At 45.4% G+C, this 15,336-nt stretch overlaps 1 protein-coding gene across 5 annotated transcripts in view; it reads left to right on the plus strand.

The window, feature by feature from the left end:
* The window catches only part of DENND1A (DENN domain containing 1A), a 1,341,914-nt gene that overhangs the window by 718,038 nt on the left and 608,540 nt on the right, over positions 1-15,336 (plus strand). For all 5 annotated transcript variants that reach the window (XM_078641835.1, XM_078641836.1, XM_078641838.1 and 2 more), the window contains exon 12: positions 8,150-8,251. In XM_078641835.1, the coding sequence (XP_078497961.1) occupies positions 8,150-8,251 (102 nt within the window). The remainder of the gene's footprint in view (positions 1-8,149; positions 8,252-15,336) is intronic.

Here is a 15,336-nt window from a genome sequence, read left to right on the forward strand (position 1 = left end):
GTCAACCGCTCTAGCCGTAAGGCCACATCCTCTCCCCCTGTTAAGCAGAGAGGAGTCTACCAGTAGTGATAAGAGGACATCTTCCATGTACTTGGACAATGAAGGAGAAAAGAATGCCTTGTGCAACTTCCAAGGTTATCCTAACGCCCTAGATACTACCGTATAACCACCCCAAAGCTCCCTTCCACCCAGTAACCACATCCCGCACTTCCACCCAAAAAGCATCCGTCAGCCCCAAATGGAACTCATTCTGCTATAACAAGGTGATGGCCCAGGAGCATGAAGCTGCCTTTGTGACGAGGGAAGTTCAGTGCGTGCCACGGCGGTGTTCTGACCCTCACAGTCTAGCCATGGTGTCCCTTCTGCCTGTTGTCGAGGCCGGCCCTCCGGTAGCTCACCCTAGCCAATATCTCCTCCTGCCACTCTGGTATCTCTTTAACTTTTGCTGTACCTCCCCTCCCGACCCATAGAAGCAACCCTGAACACTTTTTGGGGGGATTGAACGGGCGCTTGTGTATTTGCAGCCCAGCCTCACAGCACTGCAGGTGTCTTAAATACAATGTTTTTTATCATTCAAGATTTTTTTTTTTGCTGAGTAGAAAGGTATCGATTATAAATTCATGTCTTTTCTTGATATTGTCAAAAGGCTATCGCTGCTTCTGGACTAGCCTAGAGTGATTCACAAAAATGAATATTTTCAAAAAGTCAAAGATGGCCTTCTTTCTTGTTGCTTTCAATACACAGTCTTTGGACTCTACTCAATCTGTCTTTTTCTCCCCTTTGGGACACCTGTGACTTCATAGCAAGCATAGAAGTTCAACACAAGGAAATTGAATGCACTCATTGGCGTCCCAATGGAGACTTCCACTCACCAGCTGTTCTTTGTGCCTCAAACCTCCAGTCCAATGTCTAGCTTCTTTCTTTCTTTTCTAGCCCCTCTGATCAGTGGTTAGCTTTCTTGTATTCAGATTCTGCTTGATTCCACTTCTGACATAGCATCTTGTTTGCAAGCCAAGCGGTCATTCAGTTCTTCTCCCTTCTCACCACACGTGCATCTAACCTAACATGTCATCGGATAGTCACCTAGCCTAATGGGTGGGGTTCTGGTCTTTGGTGTGCGCAATGCCTTTCGATCTTTGTTCCACCAAGTTATCCTGGTGATACAAAAATCTTCTCAAAGATAAGTGAAGGTTTCAGGGAAGGGAATCATTGCTGTCCACACTTGTGTCCACACCGGTGGGAGCACCACCAAATGTAGACCTAATTTAAGGGAGGGGAACATTTGAGCTACAGAAAGGAAAAAAAGTAAGTATTCTATTGCATAGAACTCAGTGTCAGGACATCTCAATGGATAAAAAAAACATTTCATGTGATGTAAACTGTTATCCCAAGTGCATTTCAATTTTTTCATCTCAGCCTCTTACTATTAATGAAGCGCTCTCCAAATGTCAACTTTCAATGAAATGCCAAGTAGGCCAGGCCTTCTCCTTTCAACTGAAGGTCTTCTAGCATAATTCTCTGAACTTTCTTTGAAGAGTCAGTGCTGACGTCAGACGCCGAGAAATTGAAGCGATGTGAGAGCCGGAGTCGGAACGGATCATCCAAAGAAATGTATTTCCTGCTAAACGTGAGGAATTTTCTCTCCACCGCTCGCTAAGGAGTAAACACTGCTGGCCCCGGATCTTCAAGCAAGCAATGAAGTACGGCTAAATAACTCTTGGCTTGAGATACACAGTCCAGGGGTGTCCAGACAAAGAACTGTGTTGCCCATTGAAAACGACCTTTTCAGTATAGGACAGTCTCCAGTCCAGGTCCTGAGGAGAGCCCCTCATTAATACGTGGGCTCGAAACGCGTTGACACACCACTGGAACAATATTCAGGAAGGGCATTGGCAGGATTCATTGATTGTGGACATTATTTCACCTGCCTTATGACCCATTTAGTAGCTTTTTTCGTTCCAGTACAAACAAGCAGGCTAGCAGAAATAATTAATGCCTCTTGGTTTGCTTTAGGTTGTATATCAGGACTGGTGTCGTTAACATTGACTGATAATAGGCACTTTTGCGCCTGTGTTTTATGTATATAGTGTGTATATGTAAATATGTTTCATTCACAGTGATTGTCTAATGTATGTATTGAAAAGCTGAATATTTTGTGAATTTCTCTTTAGTGATTTTGCATCTTTCCTTTGACATATATAAATGAAACCTTTGAAATATGAAAAAAGAGTAAATAATGCTAAATGATCAGTGTGTCTGCTTAGATCAATTGGGTAAGTAGCACTACACTTTGTGTTTAGAATTGTCCTACCTTGCCAGTGTTTTTGTTGGTTCTATTGAAGTGGTCCAGGCCAGGTAGTGTAGACCCAAGCCTTCTTTGTTTTCCTCGTGACAGTCTTTGTAGCATCCATACTGTATGATGCAAATTGCGTTCAACTTGGTTTGGGACCAGGCAGATTGGAAAATTGTAAAGAACCCATATTGTAGAAGCACACACACTTGTACAACTGTTATTTGTAGAGTATAGTGTGCTGTTTTTGTCACAGCGGATGCCTGTGCATACGAGACGTGTGTGGACATGCGTACACACAGGTTTGATAACAGAGTGGGTAGTATACATTTTTAATGTCTCCTGGGTGAGAATTTGATATGTATTCTATGTAGATCCTATGATGGGCCCTCTGCTCTACCACACACACACACACACACACACACACCACACACGCCCCTTGACTTTGTATGTTGGCCAGTTCGACCCCTTTAGCGTCAGTGGTCCTTTCACTTTCTTTGTACTGTCCACTTCCACTCAATACATCGAGTTGGCAACACTCAACTGAACCCACTCTTTTATTCTGCTACATTGCCTTCTCACCAAAACACTCACCCAAATTGCAGGATGCAGTTTCTTAAGTCAGACCATAGACCTTCATTAAATAGGAACATTTACCTTACCGGCCCGGCTTTGCACTGAGGCTCTCTCCTAAGTTTTCTCTCTACTCCTTTTTTGTACTATATAAATACAGCCTATTTCATATCTTTTTCCGAAATGTCACAGCAACCTTTGATATTGTAGTTGCAAAATTGCTATTATAACACCACTATTTCGTCTTTTGAATCTTTGCACATTATTTTAACGCTTCCTTCCGAGTTTCCCTCTGGTTTAGTGTCTCCAAGTTGCGTTTCTTATCATGTACGGGTGCTTTTAGGGGACAATTTTAACTCTGTGGAAGGTTGCATGGGACGGCAAAGTCTTTCCCAGCAATTTAACAGCCCCACCCGTACCTTCACAACGGAGCCAGGAGTCTTAATTAGAAAATATTATTTATAGAAATAACGTATAGATTATTTATCAACCAGGTCTGTTTGAGCCAAGGAACTTGGTTTTAAAACAAATAGAGTTTTTGTGGTTTTCTTAGGAAAGATCTTTCAGAATGTAAGACATTTTCATTATCCAAGCCATTATTCATGCTGCAATATCTTGTAAGAAGCTAAGCTAAGCAAGACCATATGCTGGGTATCCATGAATTGTAGGTAGATTTGTCGCTGTAGTGGAAAATTGATTGTCTGTTGCTGGCCCTCTGAACCCTTTTGCTAAAAAACTGTTTCTTAGTTTTGTGAAAAAGGCCCAGTATTTGCCTTTTGTCTTTGCCTGCATCTCTGTACAGTGCTCAAAAAATAATTTGGGACGGTTCTCCACCCAGTCAGCTGTAACTTGATTTCACTCATGTGCTTCTCTATTCGTATCAACGGGAGCCCTTCTTTTCCCTTTACCCCATAAACTTGTGTTAAAAGTTTTCTCTTTTTGTTGCACGGATTTGCAATCTGTTCTCTACTGATCAATGCTCCTTCCTTTCACTTGCCCCATGTTTAGCTTTGACGTGGACGGTGCTTGTGCCAGTCATGGCAAACATATTGTATTCTTTACTTACTTGAGGGGCGTTGGGTCATTCTCATTCAGCCATGGGTGGCTGTTGTCTAGGAACCTTCAGCAATTGGTTTGCAACATTGTCAATCACATCTTGGATCAGCCCATAGGAGTATTTTGGTGTCTCCCATCATTGACCATTATGCAAACAAACGTTGGCAAAAAGAATAAAATCTAGCACAAACATAAACCTTTATTGGGGTTTCTATTGCTTGTTCTACCAGGACCCGAATTCTCTCTTTTGTGGCTTGTTTCAAGTGAGGCTAAGCTCGGTGTTTGGCTTTGTTTTTGTCTCCAAGTAGATAAGAGTTGTCTTGTGGTCCATGGATTACCTTCTCTTGGAAAACACCCCAACCTTATGTTATCCTGTCTTAAAACAGTTACATTTTAAAACAAGAGATACCTCTTTCCCAGTACAATAGAGTTTTTGGAACCACATACATGGATTGTATTTTTATTTAACGTCACGTCATTTTATTCACTTGCTTGTCTCCTTTACCTTTATAACTTGTAGTAAAGCCCTAACTTTGTTTTGTGTCTGTTAACTGGGCAGCTAATACAATGAGTGCCTCAACAGTAGTTGCGTTCTCTTTGACAATGTGTGAGTATTACGTATATCGGAGCTGTGTCACGGACAGATTCTTGACTGTTGGGCTTCTGACATACTTGTTTCAGAGGCTGATACAAGAGTTTTGTGTCAGTCTGGAGTTTAACAGTGTAGCTGTCAAACTGAGCTGTTGCTAACAATATTCATAGATTGGGATTTTTGGCCGCCCCTTTCAACCACTGGGGCTTTCTTTGACCAGTCTTTTTTATCCATTGGCTTGAGACTTTATCAATCACAATTTAGCTCAGCCAAGTGGAGTATTCATATCTCACCTAATTCTGTTGGGTGTCTGGGTGTATACTTCCACCGTCACTAGAGTCCTGGCATTGAACTGCATAAAGGACTGTTTTAAAACTATAGCCATCTTTGTGCTCTCCTGATGGTTTGCCTCTGGGCGTCTTATTTTAATATGCTAACACTTGATAGCACCTTAAACTCAGACCTATAGGCTTTGACAGTACTTGTTTTAGTGGCCTTGAACTATTTTTTCTTGATACTTTTTACTTTGTGCTTGTGTATTTCACTGGTTCCTAGTAATACAGCGTTTAATAAGGAAAAATAGTGGCAGCCCAGCCCCTGCTTATTGTGGTACCCGATTCTGGGTTTGCTGCATTTAGTGCTCAGATTTTGTCTGGAGTGGGCCGCTGAGTATATTATGAATCTGATCTGATGTCTCACAGTAGGCCCATCCCCCATCCACCTCAGTGGCTGTCCTGTGAGAAAGGCATTGCAGTTGTTTGAGAATCCCTGAGAAGTTACAACCCTGTGGGTGGGAGTTCTTCCGTGACCATCCCTGTAACACTCCCAAGGGAACGCCACAGCGAATACAGTTTGAAAGGCGGATTCATCCGTATTCTTGGTGGAATATTCTCCTGTCGAACTACCAGTAGAGGCTGGTAGGTAACAGGGGTGGTGGGGAGGGAAGTGGGTCGAAAATATATATTTTTTAAACCTTTCCTTTTCCGCCGTCTGTCCTCTCCGCCTCTGCTTCTCTTCCTGACTCCAGTCCGGAAGAAGCAGGAAGCAAACGGCTCCCCTAAGCCAATCACAACTCTGTAATGCATCCTAGTGGTTGATCTGAGCGCCGTGGATCGGCGCTCAGACGGGGACAGGGATCCTGTGCATGTTCCCCACCAGCCTGTGCATTACAGCCTGGTAGGGAATATGCAAAGTGCACATGACTGTTTGGCCGGGACCAGCCAAGCAGTCATGCACACTTAATGTGCACAAACCACTCCTTCTCCCTAAACCACCAGCCCCGCCCTAAACCAGCACCTTCAGTACAAAAGGGGGTGGTGATGGACGGAGCATCTGAACCAATCAAACACTCACACCCAGACAAAAGATCTGGGTTTGTCCATCACCGTTCTTTAGCCCACTCTGCCACCCTAGTTCAGACATGGCTATATGCAAATCAGTCTGACCCTGTGCCTAATGGGAACAGTCCAGCCCGAACTGCCAAGCCATGCCTTCCCTGGACCGGAAACAAGCTTCCGAGGACCGGTTTCTGGAATTACAGCCGTCTTCAGCCCGACTTGCTTGAATCCAGTGGCAAAGTGAGCAAGGAACTCACGTCTGAGCATACCCTGCCACACTTATGGCGGCCAAAGCGGTACAAAAGGGGGTCGTGATGGACGGAGCATCTGAACCAATCAAACACTCACACCCAGTCAAACGATCTGGGTTTGATCCATCACCGTTCTTTAGCCCACTCTGCCACCCCAGTTCAGACATGGCTATATGCAAATCAGTCTGACCCTGTGCCTCATGGGAACAGTCCAGCCCGAACTGCCAAGCCATGCCTTCCCTGGACCGGAAACAAGCTTCCGAGGACCGGTTTCTGGCATTCCAGCCGTCTTCAGCCCGGCTTGCTTGAATCCAGTGGCAAAGTGAGCAAGGGACTCACGTCTGAGCATACCCTGCCACACTTATGGCGGCCAAAGCGGCTCCGTCCATCACCACCCCCTTTTGTACCGCTTTGGCCGCCATAAGTGTGGTAGGGTATGCTCAGACGTGAGTCCCTGGCTCACTTTGCCACTGGATTCAAGCAAGCCGGGCTGAAGACGGCTGGAATGCCAGAAACCGGTCCTCGGAAGCTTGTTTCCGGTCCAGGGAAGGCATGGCTTGGCAGTTCGGGCTGGACTGTTCCCATGAGGCACAGGGTCAGACTGATTTGCATATAGCCATGTCTGAACTGGGGTGGCAGAGTGGGCTAAAGAACGGTGATGGATCAAACCCAGATCTTTTGACTGGGTGTGAGTGTTTGATTGGTTCGGATGCTCCGTCCATCACCACCCCCTTTTGTACCACTAAACCAGCCCCTTAGCAACAACTTTGTTTTTATCAATATCTTTTACCCTTTTTCACTGCCCTAAGAGCAGTATGTGGCGGCACACCTCGCCTTAGTGGCAGAGCCACCCCTGAAAACTACACCCCCATGGCTCTGTGAATTGAACACAGCTTCTTCCTGTGGCATTTGAACCTTTCTCCTGCAGACGTCCGTCTAATGCAGAGAACAAAGCTTTGTGCCTCGGCCGGATACATCCCATTTTAGAGTTCTCTCTTTTGTTTTTCGGCAGACACATAAGTATGGTGAAATTATAAAAAGTTTGCAACCTCCTAAAAATGGCCGCACAGCCAAACCCGTTCGTCATCACAAGACACTTCACATTTCCTGCACACGTGAGCTCCTGCCAGCTGGAGTCACAGGACAAAACATCGTGTAATACTTTCTGTTCGATTCACTGATAGTTCTGAAAACTTCCTTTCCAGTTCCTAGCCTAGGCGGGCGTGTTTGTGTGTAAGAAGTTTATTTACATGCAACGTATCTTGTGATAATTTGTGCAACCCGAGATGCCTTAAGTAAGATCTTAAAAGCTCCCTGGAACCTCTTAGGGTTTCAGGTTCTTTGTAGGGTTCCCCTGTGAGACTTTAAGTCCAGCTTCACTTATCTTGGTTTCCTCGAGATTAAAGCCGAGCCTCTACCGTTTCACTCCCTGCTAACAGCAGTCCGGGGAGAGCAGGGCCGGAATATAACACTTCCTTCCCAGCTCAACAGGACATTTAATTAAATATGGCTTCTCGTTGTTGACGTCTGTCATCTTGATGCTTTCGTCCCGTTAGTTAAACCGGACTAAATCTTTTCATGAAATACATCTTCTATTAGGGATGCATGTTTTGATCACATGTAATAAATATTTGCCTGGGGTTATATCCTAAATAGCTGCTTTCAAATGCCTCTAGTTCAGAGGTTTTGCACCATTCGAGTAAATTACGAATTTTCAGCTCATTGGTGTAATTATGTGATTTGGGCTTGTAAATCTACATTACACTTTGTGACGTATTACTGAACTGCTGGTTACTTTAATGTTTGTATTACAGAACTGCCTGCTGCTTTAATGTATGTCAGGCACAAGCAATCTGATTCCACCTGAGCCTTTTAAATGTATCTATGGTGCATTGAGTGGTAAAAGAATGTGGTGTAATGTCACTTGAACCGTGTAACATGTGTGTTGATTAATTTTATATGATCTGGTTGATTTAATCATATTTCGATTGGTGCATCTTGCCTTTATTTTGCGTTCAGCAAGACTATAACCCTGTGTTCTTTGTTTCAGAAAGTTAAATCCATGAACCTCGAAGATGTGGTTATTTTAAACGTCGACACCAACACACTAGAAACTCCCTTCGACGACCTGCAGAGCCTACCGACCGAAGTGGTCAGTAAGAACGCTTCATTCCACTATTTTAGCTCAAAAGCAATTGTAAGACCCCCTCTCTCTGTCTCTGTAGTCATTGTGGTTTCTTTCCAGTTCCAAGAGCGGTGGTGAACCCAGAGCAGGTCAGTTGCCCGACTACTTGATTAAAAGCATTGTTTCACCATGGCCATGCAAGCCATGGTGGTCGCCATGGTCGACGATTCCTGTATCCATTCTTAATTCTAATATAAAGTGCCTGCTTTGTGAACGCGCCTTTGAAATCCACTCCCCAGGTCGTTTGCGTGTCCACTTGGTCGGTTTGTTGTTATTGTTTGGCCCCCTGGTCTATTTCCTTCTCTCCTACCAGTTAAATCCTGTTTCTGTCCTAAATTGATGAATGGAGGGGCCGGCCGAATGATTTTTTCATTGGACGAGACAAAGGTGCATCCACTTGGTGTTGTGCTGTGATGGGGCCACCTGCTTTGGAGTACTCTTAATTAAGCGATCAAAGAACGAAAGCGGGCACGGGATGCACGCTGTATTGAGGGTTGCCATCGTGCCCTTTGATCCATCCCACATTGTCGGGGACTAGATGGAGACCGTCATTTTTTTTACTTCCCATTTGGCCAGCGTTTCAAATTAAATTTGCCATTATCAGGTCGGTCTGAGAACCGTAAGCCTTGGTGCGCATTATGTGAGCACTCCAACCAAGTACTACCTCTGGAAGACTACGTTGGTGGTCGCACGTGGTGGGGGCACTGCACTCCTTCAATTAAAACCGGGACGTAATTTTCATCATCAGATTTTTGACTATAAGCAAGAAACAAAAAGGCAGAAAGGAGGATACGTAAAAATTTTAACCTCTTCCATGCTCATGACGGCCGGGAGCCGCCACGCGTCACGGTGGGCGTGTGCGCAGGACGACCCCCAGCTGTCCGAATCCCAGCCCACTAATGGAAATGCCCGCACAGCGCGGAAATTCCACGCGCACGGAACGGGTTAAGGCACCGGAAAAACTCAGATCCCGATGAATGCACAAGTGTAGTGTAAGGTTAGTGGAATCAAGAGATGCAGCCTTGGTGTTTGACAACCCTGGTATTCAGCATCATCGGTGGCGGACACCGAAGTAAAACATGAAAACTTTGGGCTATCGCAATATTATTGATGGTGACAATAATATTGGTAAATACAGCAATACCAAGAACAACAACAATATTAACGCCTTAACCGCGGCGGAAAAACCGCCGCTGTACGGGCTTTCTAAAGGGTGGTTGGGGCTTCGTCGACCGTTGGCCGACTGGAGCACAAAAGGGGTTAATAAATATAATAATAGTAACACCAATATGAAGATTATTATCATTATTATAGTTGTTGTTATCATTAATATTATTGTTATCATTATTGAGAAGAAAAATAACCCTACTGATAGTAGTAATAATAACACTTATTATTTAATGTAATATTATTATTATTTAAAACAGATTAAGGATTGTCAGCCCCCAATCACTTGCAAAGAGGAAAGAGAAGAGCCATGCAGAAACCATGCTAAATCCTCTGCCCGCACTTTTGAACAGCGCATATTTCATCTTAGAATTTGCTGTGTTTACACTGCTATAATGCTGCTGAAGCCAACAGCACCTTGTCGTGCCTGCTCCTGCTTGCAATACTGCAGATCGGGTACCAAAACGCGAGGGCTGCTTTGCATTTTGCAGGAAAGCTAGAGTTCAACGTATCCAGAAGATCCCCCCTGGGACCGCAATGGCTTTTGTGAAATGTCTTGAGAATACCACCTTGGAGGCGTCTTTGGTTTTCCACCTCAAAGGAAGCGTTTGTCGGAGTCTCAGATGCGCTGTAATCAATCGGTGTCGTGGTCGACGCAACCTTTCACATTTACAGTGGAGGAGATTCTTCTAAGAAGTCATTGATTAGTGGTTTTGTGTCTCACGTAGTCTTATGCCGTCGCATTCCATGCGCATCAAAATATCGAAAGACCCTCCGATCACTTGCTAAGCGATAGAGGTAACTCTAGCTAGCATTAAATACTGTCATGGGATAATGTATGCAACCTGTTTTCTTATTGATTGACATACATCTGCCTGGGTGCATGGGAATAGGACATCTACATCCCCTGTCTACCCCTTATAGGACCTGAGCCCAACTAGGACAGCGGAGGGAACAAAGTTGAACTTAATAAAACTGGCAGGGCACCAAGGTGTATTACTGTGAGACACTAGATGCTTCCAGGCATCATGCAGTTACACTGGACCAGACACAGTGCGGTTAAGAAGAGAGCAGGACACAGTGGTTGAGTAGATCCAAGGGCTGCTGAGACACCAAAGACATGGCAAAGAATGGCCATCAGAATGGAGGAAAAGGAGAGAGGATGAATTGACACAGAAAAGAACCTTCTGTGATACCATTCCCTGTGTACGCTATCAGGCACCTTAAACAGGGATGTTAGTAGACCGGCTGAGAATCACAGAGGAGGCTGTTTTCTCTTCACCAAGTTTTAAGTAGGGCAAAATAAAACACAAAATGATGCAAAACGGGCCCCTTTGATGTAATATTAATTACCTGTTTGACAGGAGAATGAGCATAAGCAGCTGATGTGCTAAAGTTAGCATCACACGCAGTCAGTATGTTTGCACAATGATTGCTTCACTTTGCAGTGAGATAGTTACCTCTTCCATTGCAAAGCAAAATAGCCATTTTTTTTAGGGTTTACATACTCCTGACTCATTAATATTAACGAGATGGGATTCTGTTTGTGAATCCCATCGAACAGGCTGTGAAGGTAGAAATGGGGGTGGGGTCGCACACTACTCACACACCGGCGGTGTCGCCCCTAAGGACTCTGGTCAATGTAGTAAAGTGTTCGCGATGCATCATCTTTCGATCTTCTGCTATCTTTGCTGTCTTCGCCATCCCTGGACACGTGTTTCGGTGTATCACCCCTCGTCAGCAGGGATAGGCCGTGTACTGGGGTTGCCGATGGCTGCCAATATCTGCCAGGTATAGTACCACTCAGGCGCGTAGGTGCGGGATCCCAGGCTCGTCAGCCCACTGCTCACGGGAGCTTTAAAGTTACAAATGGGGGTGGGGTCGCACACTACTCACACACCGGCGGTGTCGCCCCTAAGGACTCTGGTCATTGTAGTAAAGTGTTCGTGATGCATCATCTTTCGATCTTCTGCTATCTTCACTGTCTTCGCCATCCATGGACACGTGTTTCGGGGTATCACCCCTCGTCAGCAGGGATAGGCTGTGTACTGGGGTTGCCGATGGCTTCCAATATCTGCCAGGTATAGTACCACTCAGGCGCGTAGGTGCGGGATCCAGGCTCGTCAGCCCACTGCTCACGGGAGCTTTAAAGTTACAAATGGGGGTGGGGTCGCACACTACTCACACACCGGCGGTGTCGCCCCTAAGAACTCTGGTCAATGTAGTAAAGTGTTTGCGATGCATCATCTTTCGATCTTCTGCTATCTTCACTGTCTTCGCCATCCCTGGACACATGTTTCGTGGTATCACCCCTCGTCAGCAGGGATAGGCCGTGTACTGGGGTTGCCGATGGCTGCCAATATCTGCCAGGTATAGTACCACTCAGGTGCGTAGGTGCGGGATCCCAGGCTCGTCAGCCCACTGCTCACGGGAGCTTTAAAGTTACAAATGGGGGTGGGGTCGCACACTACTCACACACCGGCGGTGTCGCCCCTAAGGACTCTGGTCAATGTAGTAAAGTGTTCGCGATGCATCATCTTTCGATCTTCTGCTATCTTCGCTGTCTTCGCCATCCCTGGACACGTGTTTCGGGGTATCACCCCTCGTCAGCAGGGATAGGCCGTGTACTGGGGTTGCCGATGGCTGCCAATATCTGCCAGGTATAGTACCACTCAAGCGCGTAGGTGCGGGATCCCAGGCTCGTCAGCCCACTGCTCAGGTAGGGATGGAAGCCTGCGAGGGACAGAGGACCTGCATCCCTGCATTTGCGTTTGTAGAAGCCTACTTTTATTTTATTTCCACCCCTGTCCATCAAAAGAATAGGGGTTTCATTCTAAAAATTAAATGACCATTTTGAGAATGGCATAGGAGTCTGGCAGTTGGGCAGCCGCAAATCCAGATCTGCCAGTGGTCCTTCCTGGACTGCCTTCGTGACTCTTAAGACCCAAGAAAGATGCCAATAAGGATCAATAGTCTGAGCTCCAGAGAAACTGATTCCTGAAAGAAGACATCCTTCAGCCTTAAGACGTCAGTAATTCTAGTTTGATTCACCCATGTAAAGGATAACGAAAACATGAACTTGAGAACAGAGATAACCTTCTGAGGTTCTTTGAGAAGTTCAATAGGAAACGCAAAATCCAAATAACTTTTTTTTAATTTCATTTTTGTTTATTTATACAAACAAGAACATTTTGAAGAGAAATATTTTACATAGCAACATAAAAGGCACAAAAGACGTGCATGAATAGGAGTGGCAGCGAAGGCTGAAGATATCAGAACGTTCTTGGTGAATCGCGTCATTTGAGGTCCAAGGAGGCTAAAGCTGAAATAATGCTCTTGTGGAGGAATGAGGGAGGCATATAATAGTTGCAGGGCAAAGACGGTTTCATATATTTAGTTGTATACAAGAGATTGGACATTGCTTTACTCATTGCTGCACAGATGACCTTTAACTGGGCGGTTGAAGTCCGATAAGGCGAAGCAGGCATGAATATCTGGTGGTAATGCGGCCTAGTAGAAGGGATCAAACCAGTACAAAGAACGAAACATGGAGAATGCATAAGGCGACTTGGGCAGGTCAGCAGGTTTCGGCCAGCTGATCTGAGAGGTCAAGTGTGGATGCAGTGAGAAAATGTATCAAAGAGATGGGCAGGAGATTGGTTGTGGAGGGATTTGAACACTCATGGAAGTAGCTGATGGGTGACTCTATTTTTGGCATTAAAAACATTCAATCTGTTTATGGTATGGGGAGGTGGGAGTGTGCAGAGGGAAATAAGAGAGTGGGTTGCAAAACTGACTACCTTATTACTTGCAGCATTGGAGTAGTTCGGGAGACCAGTCAGTAAACTGATGCAATAATCATTTCTGCTTAACCCCAAGAAGTATAAAAGTGTTGTAGCATTGTTGAATAGTAACATTAGATGAACCAGATGTTGAGAAGTGCAAATCTTGCCATGAAGTGGTTTCGGGGATCAGTGCCTCCATTGTTATGGCTGTATGAAACCAAACACCCCGGGCTGTATGAAACCAAACACCCATGGCGGTATGAAACCAAACACCCATGGCGGTATGAAACCAAACACCCATGGCGGTATGAAACCAAGCACCCATGGCTGTATGAAACCAAACACCCAAGGCGGTATGAAACCAAACACCCATGGCGGTATGAAACCAAACACCCATGGCGGTATGGAACCAAACACCCAAGGCGGTATGAAACCAAACACCCAAGGCGGTATGAAACCAAGCACCCATGGCGGTATGAAACCAAGCACCCATGGCGGTATGAAACTAAGCACCCATGGCGGTATGAAACCAAACACCCATGGCGGTATGAAACCAAACACCCAAGGCGGTATGAAACCAAACACCCAAGGCGGTATGAAACCAAACACCCAAGGCGGTATGAAACCAAACACCCAAGGCTGTATGAAACCAAACACCCAAGGCTGTATGAAACCAAACACCCAAGGCGGTATGAAACCAAACACCCAAGGCTGTATGAAACCAAACACCCAAGGCTGTATGAAACCAAACACCCAAGGCTGTATGAAACCAAACACCCAAGGCTGTATGAAACCAAACACCCAAGGCTGTATGAAACCAAACACCCATGGCTGTATGAAACCAAACACCCATGGCTGTATGAAACCAAACACCCATGTTTCTGGCTGATTGGGTGAAAAATAGAGAGTCTGAGAAAGAGGTTACTATTAGTGATACAAGCGTTTGCGTTGGATGCCCAGAAGGATAGGACTTCAGTTCTCAAGGAGTTTAGCATCGAGTATTAGGGTTCCATCCCATGGGGATTGCAGTGATGCAGTTTTAGATGTCTTTTTGGAGTTTAGGTGTAAAGGGCAAGAAGGAGGAGATGGTTTCTGTGATCACCCAACTGTACCAACGGTGGCAGAGTGATCTAGCGGATTGAGTATAAAGGAGGGATGATTGTGGTGTGCAGAACAATAGATATCTTTAAGAGGGAAAGGGCATCTTCTAATGCGAGACATGTGGGTAAGAAGCCCGCTTTGGGCGAACAGTTGAAAAGAAATGTAATCCAGAGGAAAGTGTTGATGAAAGAGCCAGTGAGTTGACAATAGGAGTGAAGAAAGGTCAGTGGGTGCACAGGATGGATTAGTTGCTTTAAGGAGTTATGGCCGGGGATGGTGTGTTAAGCTGTGGCAATATGGCTGTACAGGGTTAAGGTGTAACAGGAAAATAAGATGGGTGGGGATGAGGGGGGAACTTGACCAGTGTGGTCAACCTGTCCCAAGTGCCGTTTATCTTTGAGGGGAACTGTAGGGTGAAGTTATTCACTGATGGTGACAGAATATTTATATGTGAGGATAGTAGAGTGTGGAGAGCGGAGGGACTGTGCAAGGCGCTTGGGATGAGATGGAAGTGAAGAGGTGAGGTCTAAGAATTTAAAAAGTTGGTATTGTCTAGAATATGCTGCAGTGTATTAAGGTTTGCTTATAGATCTTGCGGTTAACAGTAGACTTTTGTTTCCACCATTTGTGTAATTCTGCTCTCCTCTTAGTTTAAGGTACCTTATATTATGTGTAATACAAGGTTGAAGGCTAGGTCTGGCAGGAGTGAACAGATGGGATGGATAATACAAGTTGAAGGTTTTAATATAGTGTCTAGAAGCAGTTAAGTGAGCCTCGGCGGGGTCTTGGGCTAAAAATTCCACGGACTCGATAATTCTCGCCCCGGTGCCCCCTCGACTCACGGGTTCACACTCTGCGACTCTGGGCAATAGCTTGCTTAATCTCCACAACGGCCCCTCGCGGCGGGATGCCTGACTTTCACCTTGTGGATACCCTGCTATCTCACAGGGGAATACCAGGAAGGGTTCCCTAAGCAAGCGCCGGGAAACCCACTGTGGG

The sequence above is a fragment of the Lissotriton helveticus genome, chromosome 5_1 (assembly GCF_964261635.1).
Source record: "Lissotriton helveticus chromosome 5_1, aLisHel1.1, whole genome shotgun sequence".
Taxonomy (NCBI): domain Eukaryota; kingdom Metazoa; phylum Chordata; class Amphibia; order Caudata; family Salamandridae; genus Lissotriton; species Lissotriton helveticus.